The sequence below is a fragment of the Castor canadensis genome, chromosome 3 (genome assembly GCF_047511655.1).
Source record: "Castor canadensis chromosome 3, mCasCan1.hap1v2, whole genome shotgun sequence".
NCBI classification, from domain to species: Eukaryota; Metazoa; Chordata; class Mammalia; order Rodentia; family Castoridae; genus Castor; species Castor canadensis.
The window spans coordinates 149068036-149095183 of record NC_133388.1 but is presented as its reverse complement, the minus strand read 5'-3'; the positions used below and the strand labels follow the sequence as shown (position 1 = coordinate 149095183).

General features: G+C 34.8%; 1 protein-coding gene and 1 non-coding gene across 2 annotated transcripts in view; both read right to left on the bottom strand.

Annotated features, from left to right (window-relative positions):
• Positions 1-13437, bottom strand: part of Cnbd1 (cyclic nucleotide binding domain containing 1) — a 399182-nt gene extending 385745 nt beyond the window's left edge. Inside the window, exon 1 of the mRNA XM_074066942.1 lies at positions 13350-13437. Within this exon, the coding sequence (XP_073923043.1) occupies positions 13350-13437 (88 nt within the window). The remainder of the gene's footprint in view (positions 1-13349) is intronic.
• Positions 2276-2465, bottom strand: LOC141421942 (U2 spliceosomal RNA). Its single transcript, XR_012446623.1, has one exon. It is a non-coding gene; the product is annotated as a U2 spliceosomal RNA (small nuclear RNA).
• Positions 13438-27148: the final 13711 nt, after the last annotated feature.

Here is a 27148-nt window from a genome sequence, read left to right as displayed (position 1 = left end):
GTCAGGCTCATCTAACAATCCTCTTATTTACACTTCTTGCATAGCTGGGATAGCAAGCATGTACCACCCAGCAACTGGTTAAGATGAGGTCTTGCTAACTTTTTACCTGGTCTGGCCCTGAAACATGATCCTTCCTATCTCTGTCTCCTGAGCAGCTGAAATTAGACGCATGCGGCACCGACAACCCATTTTAGCTGCTTTTTTGGAACAAAATAAAAAAGAAACTGTGATTGATCTATTAATCTACTTCATTATGGAAACTAATTTGCTATTATATATTTTATATATATATATATATATATATATATATATTCCATAACATCAAGTTGTAAATTTCACATATACTAGCAAAATGTTTTTGTGAGTTTTAAATATAACTAAACTATTTCCTCACAATCTCTTCCTTAAGAAGTACATAAATATCTCTTGCAAAAAAAACAAAGAAGAAGCAGTGGAATAACTAATACCTTAGAAATATTGTACAAGCACAACCACTCTGTTTATTAGAAGAATTGGCTTCTCTGGGTGGCTAGAAGGCAAGGTGAAAGAGGTCAGAATAGTCATAGAGAGAATGTCACAACGGCCCTGTGGAAGTGTGAATACAGTTTGGCTAAAAACAGAAGGCTGAAACCTCTTCAGCATGTTGCAATGTACATTCTAACAATCCAATGATAAGTGGAACCCTGCTTAATACAATATCAAAGCACAAGTAAAAAGTTCAGCAGCAACAGAAATATCAGCTACAAACTGTCTGTGGAAAAAACAGCAGCCCATATACCATGACAAGCAGAGGGTAAATTCTAGCATAAGACTGAAGTACTGACAAGTAACTAGACAGGAGAAACCCAAAGGACTATAAGCATGGTGAACTCTTCCCACGTACTTGAATAAATGATTCAGTTCTAGGGAGAGGGAATATGTTTGTAAATAAGACTAAACTTGTGTAATAAAAGGTCATTAAGCATCCATGTTAATGGTTAATAGTGTGCTTATTTTACTTCCAATTAATTTTATTGTTTTCTAAAATTCCAAATTAAACCCTCCTTTAAAAAGTATTTTTAAAAAATAGGCACCTGAAAATGACAACTAAATAAACCAGGAAGAAGCCAAGAAATAGTGTCTACTCTAGGTCTCTATATAAAAGGTGGACCGGATGCCAGTGGCTCAGGCCTATAATCTTAGCTACTCAGGAGGCCAAGATCAGGAGGATCAAGGTTCAAAGCCAGCCTGGGGAAATAGATCTCGAGACCCTGTCTCAAAAATACCCAACATAAAAAAGGGTTGGCACAGTGGCTCAAGGTGTAGTTAGTCAGCTTCCTGCAACCATGACTAGACACCTGAGAGAAACAACTTAAAATAGGGACAGCTTATTTTGGCTCGTGGTTTCAGAGGTTTCTTTCCAGGGTTACCTGGCTCCACATTTCTTGATCTGTGTTGAAGCAGAACATCATGACAGAAAGTGTTTACCTCATGGCAGCCAGAAAACAGAGCTAAAGGGACTACTAGGACAAGATATACCTTTCAAAGGCACACCAGGAAGTGTTCTCTGTCCTCCAACCAGGCTGCACTTCCTAATAGCCTATTCAGCTACAAACTGAATAAATTAATCCACTGATTAAGCTACCACCTTCATGATCCAGTCACCAGCTTTGGACCAGGCCTTCAACAAATGAGCTTTTTGGGTTATCTTATATCTAAACCATAATACTATAACACTAAAGGGGAGGTAAATTTTATAAACCTTAACAAAAAATAATAAATTCTTCATAGATTATGATGGATACAATTTAAATAACAAGCAAGAAATTGATTGTTTAAGTAGAGAAGAAAGTATGAAATCTATTTATGCATTTCCCCTCACATACTAGATAATTAATAGTTACAATTTTGAAAGTATTTAAAATACTGAAGGCTTAATAATGTTAATGAATGTAACATTAATATTCTTAGTAACCAAATCAAGATGTGAAGATGGAAAATTTTCCCATTTCATACTTGGCTATAAAGATGCATTATTTAAAATTGAAAAATCAAGAAGAAATAGAGAGATTTAGGTATAGAATATAATTATTAAATATTTTTATGTTCCAAATTATATAGTATCAAAATTCATAAAGCAAAAATTGCAGGTATAAATGGAGAAAGAGTAAACTTCACAGTAACTTCTCTTCCTTATCAGATAAAAACCAAGTAAAAAATGAATCACAAAAGTAGACACTTTACATAATTAATAAGAGATATATTAAGCATGTGTCATTCTTTTTTTAAACCTCCTAAGGAGTACACCATTCTTGGAGGCACTGCAAAACCAGGTCGATGTGTGGAGTGGACAAAGCAAGCTCCTGTGCCATCTCCCTGGTTCAAAACTCCATTTAAGATATTGTCCTCAGATAGAACACTATCAGATATTAAACTGATAAGAAGAGATACTACAACTGATCTTAGCCAAAAGATCAAGAAGCAACCATATTTTATTATTACATGAAAGAAACTACAAGATTTCAAGGATGAGTCACAGCAAATAAAAATAAGCCTGAAAAATCTTATTTTGCCAGAAAGCAAGAAAATGCTCCAGCTAACTGGAAGGGTCTCCTTGTGGCCAAACAGTGAACAATTTAAACATCAAAATATATAATAACAGTAACTCATTAAAACCTTTTGAATAAAATAGGAAAGCTTCAGTTTACACATTTACTTAATATTTCATGAGAAATGGGATATTTATATACTTTAAAGATATATCTATACAAAACACTTATTAATTTCACAAGAGAAAAGTATAAATTTACAGCAGAGAAACTCTTCACATATCACCCTTATCAACTGATTAAAGTTAATGTCAGAAATGGTGAAGCAAACTGAAGTCATGTGCCACCTGATAAGACAGAAGGAGAACAAAGAATCACTCCTGTGATATTTCTGCCAAAGAACCTAATCATAAGGAAACATCAGACAAACCAACTGAAAGATATTCTACAAAATAACTGGTTTATAATCTCCCAGAATCAAGGTCATGAAAGTCAAGGAAAACTGAGAAGGAAACTGAAGAGACAAGACAGCTAGGCGAAACCTGAGGTTTTTAATTGGATCCTTTTACTGAAAAGAACATTATCAGAACAACTGGCCAACTTTGATATCTAAAGATTAGATCACAGTAATATATGAATGTTAACTTCCTGATTTTGATGGATATATTGTTACGATGTCCGACAATACCTTTTAAAAATACACACAAAAATATTTGAGGATGAAATGTCAAATGACAGAAATTTCCTAATGCTCAATTTCCAACATCTATAAGATGGTGACTGTTTCAAAGTTTTTAAAAAACATTTTAAAATTCAATATCTTTCTTATATATTGACTTACATTGTTCAAAAATGAGAAAAAATATTGTTCACAATCGAAAGAAAAAATGATAAGATACCCAAGGACACATTTGATGTAGGAACATAAAGGGACTAGGACACTTGCATGAACTGGGAGTAGAAATATTTGATATTATAAATTCTTTATGAAGAAAATTCAAAATTGTAAAGACATCAGCTCTCCATAAATTAACCACTAAATTTCACATTTTCCTAATGAAATACCAAAGTATTTATTTTACCAAAGTATTTATTTTTCTTCAAACTCCTAGGGCCATTTGACATTTCCAAATACAGGGTTGGGAGTGTGGCTCAAGTTGTAGAGTGCCTGCTTTATAAGCATGAGGGCCTGAATTCAAACCCCAGTACCACCAAAAAGAAAAGAAATTCTAAAGCTCACATGGAAAAATAAACATGGGAGAACAGCCCACAAATATCTTTTCTTTTTTTTTCTTTTATTATTCATATGTGCATACAAGGCTTGGGTCATTTCTCCCCCCTGCCCTCACCCCCTCCCTTACCACCCACTCCGCCCCCTCCCTCTCCCCCCCACCCCCTCAATACCCAGCAGAAACTATTTTGCCCTTATTTCTAATTTTGTTGTAGAGAGAGTATAAGCAATAATAGGAAGGAACAAGGGTTTTTGCTGGTTGAGATAAGGATAGCTATACAGGGCATTGACTCACATTGATTTCCTGTGCGTGTGTGTTACCTTCTATGTTAATTCTTTTTGATCTAACTTTTTCTCTAGTTCCTGGTCCCCTTTTCCTATTGGCCTCAGTTGCTTTTAAGGTATCTGCTTTAGTTTCTCTGCTTTAAGGGCAACAAATGCTAGCTAATTTTTTAGGTGTTTTAATATCTTTTTAAAAGGAAGAACCTGTTAAGGTTACTCTTATCAGCTATATAATGCCTCAGTTATGATAACAATTCAAACTGATATGTGAATAGATGAGATAAATGGAAAAAGTAAATAATAGATTCCAAAAATACATCCAGAATGCATATAAAAATACAGCATGTAATAAAAACTGGCATTTCAAATTAGTAGGAAAAAAGACTGCTCAATTTTATTGCGATGAAATAGCTATTGGTCAGTTAGAAAAATATTATTGTCCCTAGTTACAAAATCTATATTTGTCTATTATTTACTGAGATTAATTTAAAACTATATAAACACAAAAAGAAACTGTGGGATTATTTTTAAACTTTGGTGTGGAGAATGAATTTTTAAGCAATACCAATAAATAGAGAACACAAAAAATTCACATTCTAAAATTTTTATATGACACAAAAATCATAATGACAACAGATGACAACAAATTGCTAACTGTGAAAAAATATTTTTTAAATACACAACAAAAGGCTAATTTCTTTTGTTACAAAGAGTTATTTCAAACAAAAGGATAAGTAAATTACAGTAAATGGGCAAAGGACATAAACAGGATGTTATAAACAGGTACAAATATATGAAAAGATCCTAAACCTCACTTTAAAGAAATGCAAATTTAAATAGCAATAAAAATTATTTTAACTAAGTTACTGGCAAAAATTTACTTATACAATAGGTATAAAGAAATCATGTGAAATAGATACTTTAATATTTTGTTGGCAAGACTGCAAATTAATACAACTCCTTTGGAGGACAATCTCAATATTTATCAACTTTTAAAATGCAGATACCCTTTGACCTTGGAGTTCTAGTAATTAAGTACACTTGTTTACCCCAATGTAAAAAAGTGATTTACAGGATATTTGCTTTATTTTAAAGCAAAAATATCTAAAACAAATTTCCATTGTTGGTCTAGTAGTGACTCAAGCTATAAGAGTACCTACCTAGCAAACCTGAGGTCCTGAGTTCAAATCCCAGTGCCACCAAAAAAATGAAAATAAAAAAATAAATCCACAGACAAATTTTCATTGTATCAGTCTGGATGCAGTGATCAGAAGACAAAACCACACCAATTATTTTAATGGAGAAAACTGATGGAAAGAACTCTTTGGCAGGTATTAGGTAACTGAAAAAGATAAAAATGGAACACAAACTATGAGCCAAGAACAAGCTATCTCTACTATTTTACTGATGAAACAGAGGGAAAAGGCTGAATTACTAAACCTTTACAAGTTTGGAACAATGGTCTATGAAACTGGGATGTGACCTGTGAGGACAAGGAATCATCAGTTGGTGTTGGAGGAAGTACATCAATGTGACCAGCCAGGGAAGGCTAAGAAAACTCCCAAGTGAAGCAAACTCCAACAGCTTGGATAAGCAAAGCACATTACTGGAGAAAAACAGAAGAAGAACAGAAAAAGAAAATGAAACAATGAACACTTGCCTTAACTTCCCCCTGCTTTCTAATCTCCAGCATCACTATTGGCAAATCTTAACAGGAAACCAGCTGGATAGACTTGGAGATATGACAATATCTTAATGAATGGCATATCAATTAGTAAGATTTTTCTATATTCAGGTAACAAAATATAACCACTTAAAGGAATAAGGTGTATACATACATGTTCATAGTACACAGTAATACAGTATGCAGTATAATTAAGTAAAAAATAAGGCTATGAAATAATGTAATACAGTGCCCTACCATATGTACTTTTAAAAAGACATCCATGTTCATGTATTGAAAGAATCAATATTGTTAAAATATACATACTACCCCAAGTGATCTACAGATTCAGTGTAATCACTATCAAAATTGCAATGTCATTCTTCACAGAAATAGAAAAAATAATCCTAAAATTCATATGGAACCCCTCCAAAAAAAGAAGACCACATAGCCAAAATAATTTTTAGCAAAATGAGTAAGGCTAATTTTAACATCTATTGTAAAGCTACTATAATCAAAACAACAAATGTTGGTGAGAAAGCGGTGAAAAGGGAAACCTTGTACACTGTTGGTATAATGTAAATTAGCACAGACTTTAGGGAATGCATACAGAGAGTCCCTTAAAATGCTAAGATAGAATTACCATCCAGAAGTCTCACTTCTGGGTATATATCCAAAGAAATTAAAACTCAATATGTCAAAGAGATAACTTCATTCCCATTATTCACAATAGCAAAGATACGGAAACAACCCAATTGTGTGGTATGAATGAATACTACTTTGAAAAAAAAGAGGAAAATTTCATCACTTTCTACAACATGAATGAACCTAGAGGACATTTATGCTAAGTGAGATAAACCAGGCTCAGAAAGATAAACACTGCATATATCGCTTATATGTGAAATCTAAAACTATATCAACCAAAAGCAAAGTAGAATGGTGGTTACAAGAGCCTGGACAAGGGATGGGGACAGGAGAAAGGAGAGATAATAACAAAAGGTTACCAATTTCCAGCTAAACAGGAGAAATAAGGTTTTAAGCTCTACTGCACAGTGTGACGGCCATAACTGATAATAATGCATTGTATCTTTAAAATTGCTAAAGGAATAGATCTTAAACATTCTCACCACAAGAAAATAATATGTAGGTGAGGTGGTATATATCTTAATTAGCTTGAGTTAAGCTTTCCACAATGTATACATACTCCAAAATACCACTTTGTATCCCACAAATATGTGCAATTAATATTTTTCAAGTAAAAATAAAAATAACAAATTATTTTAAAATCACAAAAAGAAGAAAATAAGTTTATACACATACAAATGAACATGCTTGGCAAATTTCAAGAAAAAAATATTTTTTCCTGATGATTGATTCTGAGGATATGCATTGGTGTGTATACGGATTGAGAGAGAACCTCAACTTTTCAATATTTTCCTGTGCTGATGCATGCATTATTTGCACAAATAATTTTTATAAAGGCCCCATTTACCAAGATTTCTATATATTGCCTGAAATTTGTTCATTCTTCATTCCATTTACTAATCACCTGTCTACTAGGTTTTGAAGATACAAGACAAGTGAATGATAACCAGCTCTCTCAAGATATTCATCTAATAGGAATCAGAGACACACATATCTAAGGTATCTAATATGCGATTAAAAGTAATAAGAATATTAGAGGATACAGAAAAGGGGTTAAGAGAGTTGAAAGATATGGAAAAGATTACTATAGAGGTTACTGGAGAGGCCAAGACTGCCTTTGTGAAGACTACAGAAGTTGAGAAGAACTCTGAAGAACTGAAATGATGGGAACAAAGAGAGGAAGACCGAAAGGAACCTTAAAGATAGCAGACCTCAGCTAAAATGTGAGAGCATGGTGACTATTATGATGGTAAAATTCAAGGAATCATCTCCCACTCAACATGAGAACTCTCCTCTTTTTTTTTTTTTTTTTTTTTTTTGGTGGTACTGGGGTTTGAACTCAGGGCCTTGTGCTTGCAAGGCAGGCATTCTACCCCTTGAGCCACTCCACCAGCCCTCCGAGAACTCTCCTCTTAAAGACTTGACTAAAGTAGAATCAATGCATACCATACAGTATACTATACTGTATATGATGGCTTCTGATTGGCCTATAAAGATCTGATGGAGAGCTATCAAAATGGGGCTCCCTGAGTAGTTAGTTTGATTCTTGGAACTAAGATGTTCCTTTCAGAAAACCTGGAAATGGTGCCCATGGAATTTTAATTGGAGATACTAGCATATGAGGATATTAAGTATGAGCAATTCAGAATCTACACAATATAACGCTCATTACCTTGAACTTGAGCTATCTTCTGAGTGACCAAAGAAGGCTATATCGGCTACTGTCTTGGAGTCTGTGAGAACTTTTGTCACAGAACAGGAACCCTTGACACGGTCCTTCTGGAAGGCTATAATTCTGTCCTACATTTTTCTGAACATGTGTGCCAAGAGTGGCCATCTGTATGTTTAATTAAACTAGGAATTTTCCCTGTGCCTCTGAGCAGTACTGGCAGTTAGATTTAAGAAATGGCTCTCAAACTACTTTAGCTGTGGTTGAGAGTTATATTAATGAAAGTGTATGATGCAGGACATAAGTAATAGATTCTAGCCAAATCATGAGGGACTTAAATACTTGACTACAAAAAATGGGTTGTAATCTAAACTTTTCATGAGAGTTGGGCCCTGACCATTTGAGTGGAGAGTTAATATGATCAAATTCCTTTTTAATCATCTTTGAGACAAGTAATCTGCTTCTCACTATGTGTTGGAAGAAAGACCAGAGACCAGTTCAGTGAAAGGCGATGGACAGCCTATATAAATGGGTGAAGAATTGATAATATGGTAGTAAGGATAACAGAGTTCTAATTTCTGAGCTAGATTTAGGACAGAGCAGCAGTAGCCTGAGACTGGGGGAGACCTAGTCTGACATCTAGTGGGCAGATCTGAGTTGCAATTTACTTCACCAATTCCTGCTCCCTGTCTGAACTTTCAGGCACAATTGAACTCAAGTTTAAATTCCCACAACTTAATTTACAAAAGTCATTCAAAATTGTCAACAAAAAAGAATATTATGAATATAAAATAGGGACTTTGGGGAGGATGGAAGAGGGAGGGTGAAAAGAGAGGGTGATGTGGGGGGAAATTTATGACTGAAATATTTTATATACATGTATGAAAATAGAATAAGGAAAACTGTTTAAAAGAGGACCAGAGAAGAGCAATAGAGGGAGTGAAATCAATGTACATTATATGCATGTATGCAAATATCAAAATACTATAATTAAGATGTGCTGATAAAAAGATTGGATAACAAAAGTTATGAGTATATTGAGATAACTGTAAGAATAAAAGAAATTTTTGGTTTTGTTGTTGTTGCTGTTGTGTCAAGGACTTGCTATGTAGCCCAGGCTAGCCTGGAACTTGAGATCCTCCTGCCTCTACCTTTGAAGTGTTGGGATAGCAGGTGTGAACCCCAATGCCCTACTATGTATTTCCCCCCAATGCAATCTTTCTTCCTAGGTATTAAAAACAAAAATTGATTTTTACACAGAAAAATAAATTTATAATATAATCTTCCAAATCTCCTTTTTTCAGGTTTTCTAATGGCATTTTCCATACCTACATTACTGATTACACAAGGACAAACATACACAAATATTCAACCATCTTTTACAACTTGGAAAATTACAACTTGGAATTTCTAGTCTCATTTATTTTACTCATTTTTGGTGGGACTGTGGTAACTCAGTGCTTCGCACTTACAAACTTGCAAAGTGGGCACTCTACAGCTTGAGCCACACCTCTAGTCCAAGTCTGTTCTGGCTACTTTTGGATATGGGAATCTTATGAGCTATTTGCCCTGGCCTCAAACCAAAATCCTCCCCATTTTAGTCTCCAAACTAGCAAAGCTTACAGGCGTGAGCACTGGAGACTTTTAACAAGGTTTTTTAAATTACCTTGTTTCTTTATATATTACAAGTAACTACCCTGATTTTCATCTCTACTAAAAATCCTCTCCTCCCCCACCCCTTTTTTTACCTGCACTCTAGGATTCAAGTGATTTAAAATTTTAAAATGGTGTGATATTCACTTTTCTAAATAAATATTTTTAAATTCTTTTAATTCAGCTGCTAAAGAACTGAAAAACTCAAATTATAGAAAATGCCCTTGAAGTCTTAAGAATGAGGGCACAATATTTTCAGGCTTTCAGTAAATGTACATTATAAAATGAAAAAGAGCAAAGAAAAACAATCACTTATAAGTACTATCTTGTTTCCAGATTACTTCAAATGTTTCTGGTCTTGAACACTTTCTTTCTTCTACATCCTCATATGTTAGAACCAGTAAAATGTACCTATAAATGTCTTGTGAACTTAAAACACTTGTCTGGAAATGCACAGAAATTCTTTCTCTCAGATCAACCAGTAGCCAAAATGTAAAGCATATTATTAAAACCTAATAATAGGTAGGAGGAAAAGGACATATTAACCCAAAGGTATCTAATTAGATCATCATCCTAATTATAAGCCAAATGGTAAAAGACAACTTCCTGCCTTCTACTAGCAATTTTAAAATACCAAACACTTTTTTTCTTCCTCTTATCTTTTCTGAAAATCAAATTATAATAATAGTGGGTAAATGTATATTCTTCAATCAGATGCTTTTTCATATGGGAGGCAAGACTACTATATTCTCTGCTAACTCTAAGGTCTTTGAAATTATTCTCACCCAGAATAAAAAGTGACATGACTCTTTTGCTTTTGAGAACATTCATCCCTTCCCTAGGGTTACCAAGCTGTGAAAAATCCTGAGGCACAAGTCAAAGAGACTATAGAAAGAAAAGACTTAAAATTTCAAAGGAAAAAAAAATAACTGTAAGCACTACCTGGCTCAAGAAACTTAACTGTCTAAAGTCTCTGTGCATCTGAATGTCACAACCAGGGGAGGGGAGTGGAGTAGTGTTTAAAGATGTGTGATAAGTTGCCTTAAATCAAGAGCATCTAGTAGACAAAATACCAAAATGCAATTGATGTCCATATGTCATTTAACTGGGAAAATGGGCAAAGAATTTCATGAAATTAGGACAGGAGGAAGCAAGAGTGCTGCTGGTTTTGTTGTTACTGTTTTATGAGTTAGAGAAAGCTCAATTATATGGATGATAATCTGCAGACCCTTCACTACTTCACTTCTATGTGAACTTTAACACCCAAGTCTCATTACGCTTAATTATAATGGACCTTGTATTTATATTTAATTGTTCTTGTAACAAATAACCACAATCCTAGTGACTTAAAAACAACACAAATGCAACTGCACTAACATCAAGTTGTGGGAAAGACTATTCTTTCAGAGGCTCTAGGGAAGAATCTTTCTTTCTCTTTCTGGAAGTTGTCTGAATGCTGTGACTCTTCTTAGGCTGATGTCTACATCTCCAATGCCAGCAATAGCTATGCAAGTCTTTCTCACATCTCATTATTCTGACTCTTACTCACCTGCCTCCTTCATTTACTAATAAAGATCCTTACTATTACAGTGGCTCTAGGATAATTCAGAACACTCTTCCTGAACTCAAGATCAGCTGACTAGCTGCCTTAATTCCATCTGTAGCTTCAATTTCCCCTTGCCAGGTGGCATAAACTATTTACAGATTCTAGGAACTGGGACATGAACATCAGTGGGGGCCATTATTCTTTCTACCACAGACCTCAATAAGGTATTTATGAAAAGTAAATGGAACAGATAACATGCAAAATGCCTGCATAGTGCCTATAGAAAACACTCAATAAACATTATTCATATATAAATGTTTATAGAGAACCGTGGATATGTATGAATCATTAAATCTAACTGAACTGATCAAATCCAAAGTAAACAAAGATGTATATAATGGTTATACTTTTTTAACAACCTTCCTATTTAGACAAACATTCCTATTTATGTCCATTGCATTTTGAACCATTCCCATTTATATCTTCTTTAAAATTTGGCCTCAGTCATTTTATAGACTCATTCTATAAAATGCTAAATGCAGGCTTTCATATGATCATTGTTTCAGCAATGACAACCAGATTCTGCTGAGGGAAATTGTTGACTTGCTAGAGTTAGCACAAAGCCACAGCTATTAAGTAAGCAGGACACATCTCTGAAGGGAGGTCACAGACATAGAACATCAAGTAGGAACCTCTACAGAGAAAATTGGGAGCTCTGCTGCTTCCCATTATGCTCTATTCAGTTCTGAGGTCTAAATTGCTGCTGATTTTTCATCTTTTAATCACTTCACAGAAGTTAAGTGTCCTTGGGAGACACTGCAGAGGGTAGCACATATCTCATCCCATTGATTCTAAATTAATTTGATCTTTTAACTCCCAGCTACTGAGCTTCCTAGACTGCTAAAAAAAAAAAAAAAGTATCTTAGGGTGACTTTTTTTTTTCTTTTTCACAAATAAAACCTGACAGTAGAAGTTGTGGTTTTAGGCAGAATAATTGTTATATATAATTATTTCCACTTAAATAGAAATAGAAAATTTGACCTCATGTAATATTTTTTACCAAACTAATATGAACATATAAAAGTAACAAATGCAGGAATTAGCCTTAAAGACTTTGTCTAATGCTACTCAAGAAATATGTACGCCCCTGCAGAGGGCACCAACCACTGCCATGCTATCTTTGCCCGAGAGATCATGAGCATTCATTTTTAAAAATTTATCTGGAAAAGTGAACTCTCCCAGGAGAGAAAAGAAAATATTTTTTAACCATCTAAGCATAAAATACCTTTGTTCACCTTAATCAGAATAGAAACATTGTAATTTTATTATTCTTTTAATATTTTTTCTTTTTCAAAAAAAGAAAACATTACAGTTGATGCTTTATTGAAGTTGGGAAGAGTCATGAATATTTCCTTTATTATCTAACGTTGTTTTGAAATCTCCATTAATGCTGGAACTTACATGTTACTAGTCAGTAGGTTGGTGTCCAAGTAACAGGTATATGAATTGGATGGCTCTAATAAGTATTTACAGTCTTGAAAAAATTTAGATTGACTGCATAGAATAAATACTGATGGATGTATAAACTTCAAAATATTGAGTTCTATATTTATAATTTCCATGATATTGTAAGACAAAAAGTGGACAATAAAAGTTAAAGTAAAGCGGAAACAAATTTCACAGTTAAATAATGGGAATTATCTTTTTCCCCCTTTCAAATTTAAAATGAGTATTTCCCTACTAAGTATTAATTAAATAAGTAATAAATTAAGTATAATTATCCCATGAAAGTCAGTAAGACAAACTCTGGGCAAAGACTGAGAGATCTACCAGAAATCGATATTTCCTGCCTATGTGATCTCTTTGGGCTTCTGTTTTCTTTCCTTTTTAAAAGTATACAACGAAACTGAAACTCAGAATTCATAAGGCGAAACTATTTGATACCTAAGGAATTGAAACAGCCTTAAATGACAAGTAGGATTTATACACATACATTCCTTCCATTCCACTAAGAAGTCAGTAGGGTCTCAAACTTCCTACCAATCCTCAAATGCCCTGTATATGATATCTCAGATAAGTATCACTGAAAACAATGATAAAGGAACAAGACCCTCAAAATATTCCCTACTCACTTGGTATGTTGTTAAGAGGAAGAGGAGGCACATTGTTAATAGCTACCATGTGAGACAAAATAGCAGCTGGAAGAGAAGACATAGGCATCTTGGCGGCTCAAAAGGAGCTAATAAAAGGGCTACTTGGGGGTAAATGATCACCCTTCTCCTCAGAGCATCATAAACAGAATCCTCAAAGTACTCTCTGATAGGCCGAGTTCAACAGAATCTTCTTGTTCACAGTTCTGACACAGGTGTTTATACAGTGTTTCCAAGAGTGAAATCCAGACCAGAAAAAACTATACTTAATTGCAGTGGAATTTATGGGGGAGGGGTTATGTAAGAATAAAGTAGAAAATTATAATCAATAATATAGATATGGCAGAATCAATAGCACTCACAAGTCTAGGTTAGATGAAAGAATTTACTTGGTTGGTCTCCCCAAATCCCAAGTCTCTTCCCTACCCACCATATGTTTACACTGGGAATCACAGAGTCTTTGTAGCAGCAGTAACAGGAATAGGATATTTATACTGTTCTCCATGGCTACACACATAGAATAAAACATCCCTTTTAACTATCACAGACTGGTACACTCACTCCTGCTAAACACAAGAAAAAAAGTTTTCCTAGGTCTAAGTTCATACTGATCAATTTCTTCTCTGCTAATTATTTTCCCTTCTTTTCCATATTTCTAGCTTTTTTGTATCTCACGTCTAATAAACCTTATACATTGGAAGTTATATAAGATCAGTAACTTCACATTGAACTAGGCCTTGCTGGAAAATAATTTTTAAAAAAGAAAATATGACAAGTGAAGATACAAGTAAGCCAGATTGTTAAGGAGGAAACAGCAAAAGAAACAAAACAGCTTACTTAAGTTTATCTAAGTAATGTTCCTGAATTTGTGTGTGTATCAGCCAATATCTACTAGTATCTGTCCAGAGAAAATCCATCAGTTCACAAATTCAGCTCTCTCCAAAGGTTTTTGATTACTCCTTCCAATGTATTCTGAATCCTTTTAAAGTGTGTTCCAAGAAAAACAGCATAATCATAGGATTTGTATTTGATAGACAGATGTATTAAAGTGTTTTGATTGAGAATGCCTGGACATTCCTCATAAATCTAATCACTTCCTAGCCACTTATTTGTAAAATTATCCTGGGTAAGTCACTTAATATGCTTTAATCTTAACCTACTCTATACAATAGGGGTAATGGTAATACCTCATACAAATGATACAATAAATAAAATGAAGGTCCTATGCACATTGCATATATACATATATATATGAGTCATTGGCTTTTACTTTAATTAATAATGTCAAGAAATTTGAATGAGTAGAAAAAGATCAGGGTAAGTGAGAGAAAAAGTGGGCAATTATTTTTAAAAAAGACAGGAATTTGGAGAAAAGAAGAAATTATTTAGAGAGGTCTTTCTGAACATTTTTGATTACAAAATATCATTACTCTCTTCAATCATTCTATAAGTATAGATTCTTCTGTAAATAATTACATTTCTGTAAAATTTAAATGTTAGAGGACATGCATGTTAAAATTGGCTTCAAGGAAGTCCTAGTAAGAGCAAGAGAGACTTGATCACTCTTAGATTACATAGAGAAGCCATTCATATGCAGAAGGCACTTGGTGGCACACAACTGCAATTCTAGCACACAAGAGTCAGAGGCAAGAGAATTTTAAGATCAAGGCCAAACTGGGCTACATAGCAAGACCTGTCAAGGAAGGAAGGATGAAAGGAAGAAAAGAAGGGAGGGAGGAGGGAAGAAATTTTCAGATCAGAATTCCATCCAAGGCAAATTAAACTTTTTAATAACATTGCTTTTTATAAAGTCATGAAATTTCAAATGGATTATCCGTATGAGATATAAAAATACATTTAATAAAAATCTGAGAGATTGAAACAGAAGGTCTTCATACTTTAAAGGTGGAATTGAAAGTATTTGGAGTTCTTGGTGTATAGCATGAAAGAGTGTACAATACAGAGTAGAACTGACTGATTTTGAAGCATATGCACCTAAGTCAAACTGTCTGAGACATCTCCTGTATGTGGGCTACTAATTATTTAAATTAACTAAGACTCTGCTTATTCATTTGTAAAATAAGAATGAGAATGATCTCACAGGGTTATTGAAAGGACTTTAATATTAACAAAGATCACATTGCATGCATAAGATATACAAAATATTTAAGACATATAATAAGAATTCACCCAAAATATTCAGGAAATTCCTTTCTCTCCACAATTATTAAATCAATCTAAGATATAAGAAAGTAGCCAGTGCAACAGGAACTGACACACACCAGAATGAAATGAGGACTAGTTTGGCACACTGGAGTGAAATAACATTTGACTCAGAAGTTAGGAGACATGAACAAAAGTTAACAACCAGAACAGAAAAAATGCATTATCTACTGGTGAATAAAAAGTGTATTATCCATTTACAACTGATGCAAAGGGACTGATCAATGACAATGGATTCTATGTACTTTTACCAGTATGTTATTGTCATATGGAGGATCCACTGGATACAAGTTCAGATGACAGTTGACCATCGGAGTAATTGTGAATCCTGGTAATATTTTTATGTAAAGTTTCCTGAGACATTGAGTCTCTTTGGTTAAGAATTCATTTTCATTTGCTAATGGTACAGCTTTCAGATAATCTGAAAATCATAATACTCTTAAAGGCAGGTATTAGAATTCCACTTTATAGATAAGACAAATAAGGCTCTGAAAAATTAAGATTATAGACTTGGAGTATAGTATAACTGAAATTTGAGCCCAAGTTTCTCTTGTTCACACTGATTCCTTGGCTTAAAATGTACAATTATCTTGAAAAAAATTGTGTGTCCTTCAGTGTAATATGTAAAATCTCCTCTGAATGGAAGTAGCATTCAGGTGATGCAAGTATGGTCTTCCCAGTAAAGGTCAATGAAAAATTTTCAGAGATGCATTTATAAATTTACCTGCACTTGCAAATTTCCAAATTAAGTAGATTGGAAATAAATGTCTAAGTAAGTAGCTAAGACACAGAAGTTCTCCCTTTCTCAAAAATACTTAAACTATTGTATCCATAAAGCCCAACAATTGTTTTCCCTGCCTGTATTCTTTAGAAAATACCTACAAAACTTTGAGATCTCATGTGCATAAATAAAAATGTCATTTTGGGTTGCAGGCATGGCTCAGGTGGTAGAGCACCTCCTTCCCAAGTCAAAGCTCTGAATTCAAACCCCAGTACTGCCAAAAGAAAAAAATAAGAATGTCATTTTAATATAAAAATCTCCATGAAGATGAACCTGATGTAATGTGATTTTTTTAAAAAGTGTTATTTCTCAAAACATGATACCAGACAAATGCTTTCTTAAAACATACAAATAAACTGTCCTTCAAATGACTTTTAGTAGTCTTGCCTAACAGGGTCAGAAAAATACTTAAGTTCTACCTATTGGAAATATAATTATTCAGCAGAAAAGGCAGAGTGTATTAATACCAGAGGATGACTATTTAAAATGATCAAGATGTTATCAATTGTAGATGATGGTAAGGCATCTACAGCCACAATAGAAGCATTCGTATAGTACACAAGCAACATCTCAAACTAAGCCAACTGTTCAAGGGAGTAGTTAAATATTACAACAATTATGTAGTCTGAAAAACTACTGAGATCAGAAACTCTGCTCAGATTCAATGGCATTAGCAACATTCATTCTGATTTCAATGAATTATTTGAAGCACATTCACTACATCACAAAACTTTTAAAATACCTTCTCTAACTGATGTTTAAAGTCTCTCTCCCTTTTTCATTTTATCATTTTTTACATTTACTCACATGTGTATACATTGTTCTTCAGGCCACCTCCCCACTACCCCCACCCCCTGCTTCTGGGCAGAACCTGTTCTGCACTCTTGTTTTCCAATTTTATTGAAGAGAAAACAAAAGAGACAATAAGAAAGACATAGCCACTTAAAAGCAGATGGAGTCTCCTTATTGAAGTTGGCTTTTCCCTAAACAAATTTACAAAATGTTTACATTACATAGAATTTTAACCAGGGAAGCACACTAAGACTTACTAAATTCTGAAGGATCCTTGAGTTTTAGTATTTGTTCAAAATTCACTATGGAAGTCATAAGCTCATTTATACTCCACTTACAACCAAACTCTTTGAGTTTATTTCATCAAAACTGACCTCAATAACATGTTGAGAGGAGCCTAATTCAAAACATTTCTGATTGAGCTTCTATTCTCATGAGAGTAATAATCAAATGGCCAGTAACATCTGTGGGCTGTATTCTTCTTGCCGAGCTAAGTGATTTCCATGCATTATCTCCTACCTAAGTCAATCCCTGCAAAAGTCTATGAGGCAGAAACTGATACTGCTCCCATTTTGTCAATTTGGAAACAAAGTCTTGGTGATATTAAATAATTTCCCAGATCTTCCAGTCACTAAAACACAGCTCCATGATTCAAAGTTGGGCTGACTCCAAAGCTTATTGGTTCAACATTGGTTTATGCAAAGGAAAATGTGTTCAGCAATCATTTTTTCAAACCTATTTTAAATGATAACTCCTCTTGTTAGAAGGAAGACCCTATTTAAACAAGTAACTGTCCTTACAATGCTTTACCTGAATTTTCTTGCATGCTGTGAATATTGGCTCACATTCATTCCTTATATTCACAATCTATTTTCCCCCTCAACATTTCTCCAGATACATTGCTTAGAATTCACAACATTTTCTTCTGCAGGTGCTCAAAATTCATTTAAATTTTAAGGTACAATATTCACTTTATATCCATGAAGACGCAAACTATGTCTTCCTGACCTAAAAGAGAAAAAGTTACTGTCCTTTTCTTTTTCAATTCTTTCTCTCTTGCATTTTCTTTAACATAAGTTAGATGTTCTCAAAGATCCACATAACTGTATTCACAACTGCCTGGAGAAGCATCTGAGAAGTCACCAAAGTGTGCATGGCACGTGAATTCTTGTCCCATCCTGTGCATTCTTAACACAACCTTCCTCGGTAGCCTATGGGAGGGAAGTATATGGCCAGAGAAGGAGGATACAGATGTGTTACCATTCACAGAGCCTAAAACAGCACCAGCTGTTTCCTTCTTCTTGGGGTGTACATATGGATCACCCTCTGTTTTCCTGAACATAAGATTCACCTTTTCATCTGTGTGACAGACAAAATTGGACTCACAACTTCATCCAACCAAAAAGATGAAGATCAAGTAGTGAATTAGTAAAGGAGTCATGACTGAAGCTGTGTTTGTTAACATTCTGTGATTGAGAATGGTATAACTAAGGAAGGAGTTATTTTGGCTCATGGTTCCAGTCCATGGTCACTTGATGATATTGCTGTTAGGCCCATGGTTAGGCAGAACCATTAAGGCAGAATGGCATGGTGGAGGAAAGCTGCTCACCTCATTGAAGCCAAAAAAACAGAGCAAACCAGACAGTAAAGGGCCAGGGACAACATATACCCTTAAAAGTTTCACCCTCCAGGGATCTACTTCCTCTAACTAAACCCCACCTCCAAATAGTCCATCCAGCTATGAATTCATCAATGGAGCTCTTCCGATCCAATCGCTTCTCAGAAGTCCATCATCTGGCAACCAATTCTTTAACGCAAAACCATTTGGAGGACATTTTTATATTTAAACCATAACAGGAAGCCAATTACAAGCCCCTTTTCTGGCCAACTTCTGTCTGCTGGTTGATATCTCCTCCCTCACTTATTTCATGAGCGAATATTATTCTCACCCAATCACCAATCACTTGCAGTGCTTCCCGGTTTATACCATAAGTGACTGTGAAGAAGGTACTATGCATGATATCCAATGAGCCACTTGTCATCTTGATTTTTTCTAGCATAACCCCATTGTCATTTAGATATGGCATTTTAGAGACTTGAAATTCAATGCTCTATACTATTCAAAGTTGCCTAGAGACATGTGCTGAGCTGTGTTTTTCCCCCATGACTAAAGGGAAAACATTATTCTTCTTTCTTTATTGCTTCAGTTTTCCACTCTACACTTCAACAAATCACTATAATTCGTGCCATATAGTACACTATCTGCATGAGATGTCCTGTAGCAACACTTCTGAAATGGCCTATAATATTATAAATCTTTGTGCTATTTTGGTATAAAATGTTGCTTAGGTAAATATATATTGTTGTGCATTTTTTTCTCCAGAGAACTATTAGTCACACTTTATTGTACAGAAAGAAAGCCTCTTAACAGTCATATTTTTTCTTTCTTTTTTGGGTGGTTACTGTTATTTAAGCTTCATTTTATACTTGCTAGACACAATGTCTCTGAACAGAAAGTATGCATATGTGTTTATATGTTAGCAAAGCATAGATCACATAGTAAAAGGAAGCTGGTGCCCATTTGAATATTTTTATTAATCATTATTTTATTTCTTGGTTCCTGCAACAAACATAGAACAGATTAGATTTCTAGGTAATGAAAAATGACTTAGCTGAAACAAAGCTGACTTTATTGGGTCAAGCATAAGAGAGAGACAGCTATCCAGAAAAATCTGGCTAAAACACAGCTTTGGCTCACATCAATTTGGATGCTATTTCTATTTTCTATGATATGTCAAATTGCCCTTCAGAATTGTGCAGGTCCTAAAAAATATTCTAGCTGTTTTTTCAGAGCTTGAATCACTGCTTGCTCTATCAACTTATTATTCTGGGTTTGAGAGAAGCAAAACCACTAGGAGATACATTAAATAAGGAGTTTATGATTGGGATTTGAGCCTAAACAGTGGCACAATATAAATCCACTTCATCAACTCATTGCTTATGCAATTTCCATTTTCCCTAAACATTCTAAAGGAAACTACCCTGTCATCATCCATGTATCATTCAAGAGGACAGAGCAATTACGTAGTTCAAAATAGTATCTAGAGATCAACTCTAGTGTAGGTCTTACAAGTTCTCAGAAAATGATCATAAAAATATTTTCAAAGACAAAAGCTATTATATCAAAATTTGAGAGTGACAGAAATCACCATGGCAAAATACATGAGAGACTTTAAAGCATATGGAAGAGGACTAATGAGAATCTACTTGCTATGGATTGAACTATGTCCTCCAAAAAAGATGTGTCGAGCCAGGCATGATGGCACATATCTGTAATCTCTAGCACTTGGGAAGTGGAGGCAGGAGAATCACAAGTTCAAAGTCAGCTACTTATTGAAACCCTGTCTCAAAAAATCAAAGTAAAAGCAAGGCATCGTGTCTCACATCCATAGTCCCAGCACTTGTGAGGCTGAAACAGAAGAATGACGAATTTGAGGCCAACCTTGTCTACATAGTAAGACCACGTTTCAAAAAATAAAAATAAAACAGGAGTAAAAAAAAATGAATGTGTTGAGTCCTAACTGCCACTATCACAGAATGTGATTTTTTGGAACTTTTTGGAAATAGGCTTTATGGAGATAATCAAGTTAAAATGAGGTCCTTAGAATACATCCTAATTTAATACACTGGTGCCCTTATAAAAAGGGGGAATTTGGACACAGACATTCGTAGAAGAAAGATGATATGAAGATATACAGAGAAAAGATAACTGTGTGACTGCTGTCATTAGTCTACAACCAAGGTATATCAAAAATTGCAGTAAATGTCAGAAACTAGAAGCAGCAAGGAAAGACTTGCCCTCAAAACAGTCAGAGAACATGGCCCTACTAACACCATGATATCAGACTTGTAGCCTCCAGAATTGTGTTTTAAGGCACCTAGTGATTAGTACTTTGCTACAACAGCTCCAGGAAACATTTATTACCCATGCTTCATTCCAGAGCATAATTCATAATATGGTCTTACTCAAACCCTTTGTAATGTATTCTACATTTTATGCCAGGTTGATTATAAGCTACAGTGGAAGCCCTTAAGGTTACCCATTCCCTGCCTCTCTCTCTCTCTCTCTCTCTCTCTCTCTCTTTCTCCTCCTTCTTCTCCTCCTCCTCCTCACCCTCCTCCTCTCTCGCCCCCCCCATTGTCCAAGTTGACTCTTACTCACAATTTGGTCCCTTTCACAAGAAGCTCAATCATAGATTCTCCTAGCTATTCTGTTACCTTCCTCTAAGGGAGATGCCACAGTGTTTGTCTACTGATTCTGTTCCCCACAGACCTAGAACACCACCACTTCTTGTCATCCTTCATGTGGCCCTAGATCTGAAAGCAGTATCATAAAGAGATAAAAAAGATAACCATACATTTTTTCTAGATAATTGAACTAACACTTTAAGCATCAAAAAAGTTTCAAAATTCATATTTTAGATGAAAGTCTTTCTAAAATATTAAGAAAAGTTGCCAAATTTTTTTGCCTATTGATTCAGGATTACCATCAAGAACATCAATTACCATAGTACAGTACTATACTCGTGCCTTGAAAAGCTACTAAGCTATGAGATACTGTCATAAGCTATTTAATGGACCTTCTCTTTAATTTGGAATAATTCTGATTTTAGTGTTATTTTTAATTTTTGGACAATGATTTCTGATGCATCATTATGGCAACTCTCTCTTATAATTCATTTTTTTAATTAGCATTGTGCAAGGCAACCAATTAAACTAGCTTATTAGTATTGTATGCATGAACATGCAGTGACCCTGCCAGAATCCTCTTTCCAGGGAGGACCTGTTGCCCCAGTAACAAGTTGAGGCTCAGAGATAAAGAAAGCTGATTTCCCAGCCAAGAAGCCCCATTACCGACAAATGGATTAAGAAAATGTGGTATTTATATACAATGATATTTTACTCAACCAGAAAGAAGAATGAAATTTTGTTGTTTGCAGGTAAGTGGATGGAATCAGAAAATCTCATCTTAAGTGAAGTTAGCCAGACTCAGAAGGCCAAAAGCCTCATCTTCTCCCTTATATGCAGATTATAGACCTAAAACAAATGCATCAATATTATGGGACACAGGTCACACTAAGGGAAGGTCACATACAGGAGGGATAGGATAAAAGAAGGAAACTAAGAAGTTGAATATAGTTGATATACTCTCTATACAAGAATAACATAAGGAATCTCCCTATATAGCTATCTTTACCTCAAACTAGCAAAAACATCATGTATTTCATATTATCTTTTAGGTTTTTTCTTCTACAAAATCAGAGAATGGGAGGTCAGAACAGGTTCTGTAGGGTGGAGCGGGGAGTTTGGTACCGGAGGGAGGGGGGAAGTGGCAGGGAAAGGGATAGAAGGGTAAATATGGTGCAAATAATGTATACACATGCATGTAAAGGCAAAAATGATACCTGATGAAACTGTTCCAGGAATCAGGAGTGGGGATGAAGGACAGCAGTGAAGGGGGTGAATTCAAGTGTGATATATTTGATACATCATAAGAACCTTTATAAATATTCCAATGTATACCTACCCAGCACATCTTGGACAGGTAAATAAATTGTGTGATGACAACATGCAACTTTCTTTGTAGCCATGCAGTAGCTTTATAATGGAATGGGTAGAAATGTTTAGCATTTACCAGTGATACCCTATTGTTGGGTTTAACACCCAACACCAAAAAATATATATTATCCTATTGCAAGTAAGATACATTATGAAACTACAACAATATTTTTCTGAGGTAGGCAACTACCCAAAAAAAAGAAAGCTGAGAACTGGTGGCTCACACCTGTATTCTTAGCTACTTCAGAGACTGAAGTCAGAAGGATCAAGGTTTGAGGACAACCCAGGTAAATAGTTCACAAGACCCCATCTCCAAAAAATAACCAGAGCAAAATTGATTGGAGGTACACTCAAGCAATAGAATGTCTGCTTTACAAGCATAAAGTCCTGAGTTCAAACCCCAGTCCCACCCTAAAAAACAAAACTTAAAAAAATAGGTTACTTATTTTTTTAATGTTCTACCTACAGCTATATGTAATTTGGTCTTAAAGTTTCTTGGACATGGTGAGAATGATGGCATGATCATGATGACAATATACCATAAGTATTTTGAGAGAGTTATCTAGTAAGAAGAAAATAAATACACTGGTATTAGAATCAGTAAGGATGTGTTAGGAATATATGAGTCATTTGAAAAATCTTACAAAGGATCTCAGTGTTATACTTGTTTACCTCATATTAAATTATACTTATTGGACTGAAATCAAGTCTAAAACATGTTTAAGTCTCAAATTTAGAATGTTGTCTATATTTTTAACTTTTAAAAGCAGGTGCTCTGAAGAAAATATCATAAATATTCTTCAAAGGAAAAAATACTCCAATACTGTCTTGACAAAACATTGAAAAAGACTGTCAAGCTGAGCAGTTGACTGATGATGACCCTAGTGGAGATGTCTGGTCTTAACTGTATTTTCAAAACCATCAAAGTCATTCCCTAGTCTCCTGGTAAATTGTCAAATCTGTCTGAAGTTGCTATTACTTTCCAGTCATAGCTGTCTATTCATGAAAACTTAAAAAATAAAATCTACAAAAGACTTCTGCCTTTGAATTTGAATTCTCATCAGAGAGAAGTCAAATACATTTTTCTTTCCTAAAAGCATTTACCCTTTTGGTAAATTGCCTGAATTAACTCACTATAATAACTGCAAAATTCAGAATGATCTGAAAACATCAGGACAGATATATGCAGTGTTATGGTTTCAAAGCACCCATCAAAAGACTCATAATTTGAAGGCTTGGTGCCCATCTAGTGGGCCCAATCATTGAGAGGTGACTAGTTCATGATGGCTCTAACCTAATCAGTGGATTAATCCATTGATGAATGTATAATTTGATGGCATCGTTTGGAGGTAGTACAAATTAGGAGAAAGTAGGTAACTGGGAGGATGCCTTTGAAGAACATGTCATGACCCTGGCCCCTTCCTAACATTCTCTCTGATTCCTATCCACAATAAGGTGATATTCCACCTCATTTAAGGTCCTAAACAATGGATCCAGCTGACCTTGAACTGAAACCATGAACCAAAAAAATCTTTACTCCTTTAAGTTGTTTTCTCAAGTATTTTTTCAAAGCAATGAAAATCTGTCTAACACAGAAAACTATTACAGAGAGTAGGTTCATTGCTGTGACTATTCCTGATGATGCAATTCACAGGCCTTTGGAACTGGTTTGGGCATACAGTATGGAAAAGATTAGAAAGCTGGGCTAGAAAAACCTAGAATGCCATAAGCAGAACTTAATGGGTGATTCTGGTGGGACCTCAGAAGACCAGAATGCTGAAAGGAATGAGACTGTGCTCATAGATTTCACATGGGAAGAACGACTTCATTGAGAATTGGAATAGAGGCCATTTTAGTTATACTGTGACAAAGAACTTGTCTACATTTTGTCCAGGCCCTGAGACTTTGTGGGATACTGAGTTTAAAGATGATGGGCTAGCCATGCATGGTTATATATGCCTTTAATCCCAGAACTTGGGAGGTGTAAGGAGTAAGATCCAAAGTTGGAGGCCAGCCTGGACAATATTGTAAGTTCAAGGCTAGCTTGTGCTACATAGCTAGGCACTGTCCCAAAAATAAAATAAAAAGTAAGTAAAGATGATGTCTTCCTCCCTTTTGGAATAGGAATGTGTACATTATCCCACCATTGTATGTTAGAATTTAATTTTCATTTGATTTTACAGGGGCTCACAGCTAAGAGTTTGTCTTATGCTTGTGTATATCTTCCCATCTCTTCAATTAACTTCTTTAAAACTGTCTTAGTGGTCAGGAATTGCTTTAGTTTGTACATATTATGGAAGTTCTTTATTTCTTCCTGTGATTTTTTTAGGAATATCTTTGTTAGATAGAGTAATCTTGGTTGACATTTATTTTCTTTAGGACTTGAGATATGAAAATCTTACAGAAGCCCAGGCCATTTTCCTTTACCCCTTCCCCAGCTCAACTCAGAAATATTCTGTCAATCTTGCTGTTTCAGGTCCAAAATTTCTTCCTGGAAAATTGTTTATGTCTTATTCAATTGATATTTTTCTGGCGATCATGGTATGACTGCATGTCTTATCCCCATTTCTCTAATATCTGACTATTTGTCTAGAATGAGGCCTAGGCTCAACTTCAGAAAACTATCTCTAATTGTACCCTTCCTGTGAATTATTCTTAGAAGATTAAGACCTTAACTTGGAGGAAGCAGGAACATGGCATAATTAAATTAGAGAATCCAAGTTGGGTACAGCAGAGAATGTCATCTCCCTATAAGAAGGCAAATGTCATTTATGATTCTTAGCAAAATAGGCAAATTTTGGACAGACAAATGTAAAAGCATTGGCATAACACACAGATTGGACCAAGAACAGAGGATTTGATCTTTATTTCTCCTGTTATTTTAAACGATAACTTTGCTAGATATTGGTTTTGTTTCAGGCCTTGAAATAAATCAGTCCATGTTCTTTTTAGCCTTTAAGGTTAATGCTCAGAAGTTGGCTGTCATTCTAATAGATTTTCATTTGTAAGTAACTTAGCACTTCTCTCTTTCATTTTCTGCATTCTTGGCATTTTAGCAATAATATAACATGGAGAGGTTCTTTTCTTATATTTATTGGGATTTCTAAATGTAGCCTCTACTTGGGTGTCCATTACTTTCCTTAGATTTGAGAAATTTTTTGATACAGTTTCACAGGATAGATTTTCTATGCCTTTACTCTGTATCTCAGTTCCTTCTTCTACAACACAGATTTATGGGTTTTGTCTCGTAATAATTTCTCAAAGGTCTTGAAGGTTGTGGTCATGATTTTTTCCTTCATTTATATGTCTATTTGTATCATTTTGAGGTCATTGGTAATTTTTTAAAATCACACTTTTGAATTCTTTGATCTATTGACATTTTAATATCTTTGAATTCAGTTATTGAAGAGGTTGGACATTTGTAGGAGTCATGTCACCTTGCTTTTCCATATTTCTTACATTCCTGTGTTGTTATTTGTGCACAAACACCTCTTCCAGTTTCATATGGGATCTTCTTAGTGAGCAGCCTTCTCAAGAGCTCAATCCTCAGTACTGCTTAGAGAGAAGAAAGCAAACCACCATAACAGCACCAACACTGAAACACATCAGATATAGAAATACAATAAAAATCAAGTTGAACCAACTGTTTCACCACCAATAACCACAGAAAATAAAATAGAAAAAAATAATGTAGAATAAACTACAAGGCTAAAAATTAATAGAGCTAAAAGTAATAATAATAAAAGAATGTAATAATGGAGGAAGACAGGAAAAGGGAAAATAGAAAGAACAAGACATTTTTAACATTCAATTATGAAATAAAGAAAAATGCAAATAAAATTAAATGTTTTAAGAAAAAAAGACAGAAAAAGGAAAGAAGAGAAGTAAAATATGAAAACATAAAAGACTTTTTTAAAGTAAAAGCAATACTAAAAACATAGCAAAGAGAAAAATGTTGGGGGGGAAAGACAAAGAATTAGAGAAGTTCTTGTCTGGGTTCCCTAATATTAGAATTCACTAGGTTGGGAGATGGAAGTGGGTTATAGCTGGAGTCCTTAGTAGCCCCTCTCTGTGCCCACTGTACAGGGTGGTGCTGTAGGTGAGGTGAGGCCCAGGCCAGTCAAGGTTATGTTGTCAGTATCAGGACTGAATTCACTATAGAAGTTTCCCTTCTCTGCACTCTGAGAGCCACTGCCTGATAGTCGTGCATGCTCCCACTCACTCCATAGGCCTCTCACTTTGTTCACCAAGGAGAAGCAAATGTTAGGTGATGGGTGTTCCCCAAGTGAATCAGAAAATGGGGAGATCAAACAAAGCACCAAATTCCATTACTAATATACATGTTGGATGACTTCAGAGGCCATTT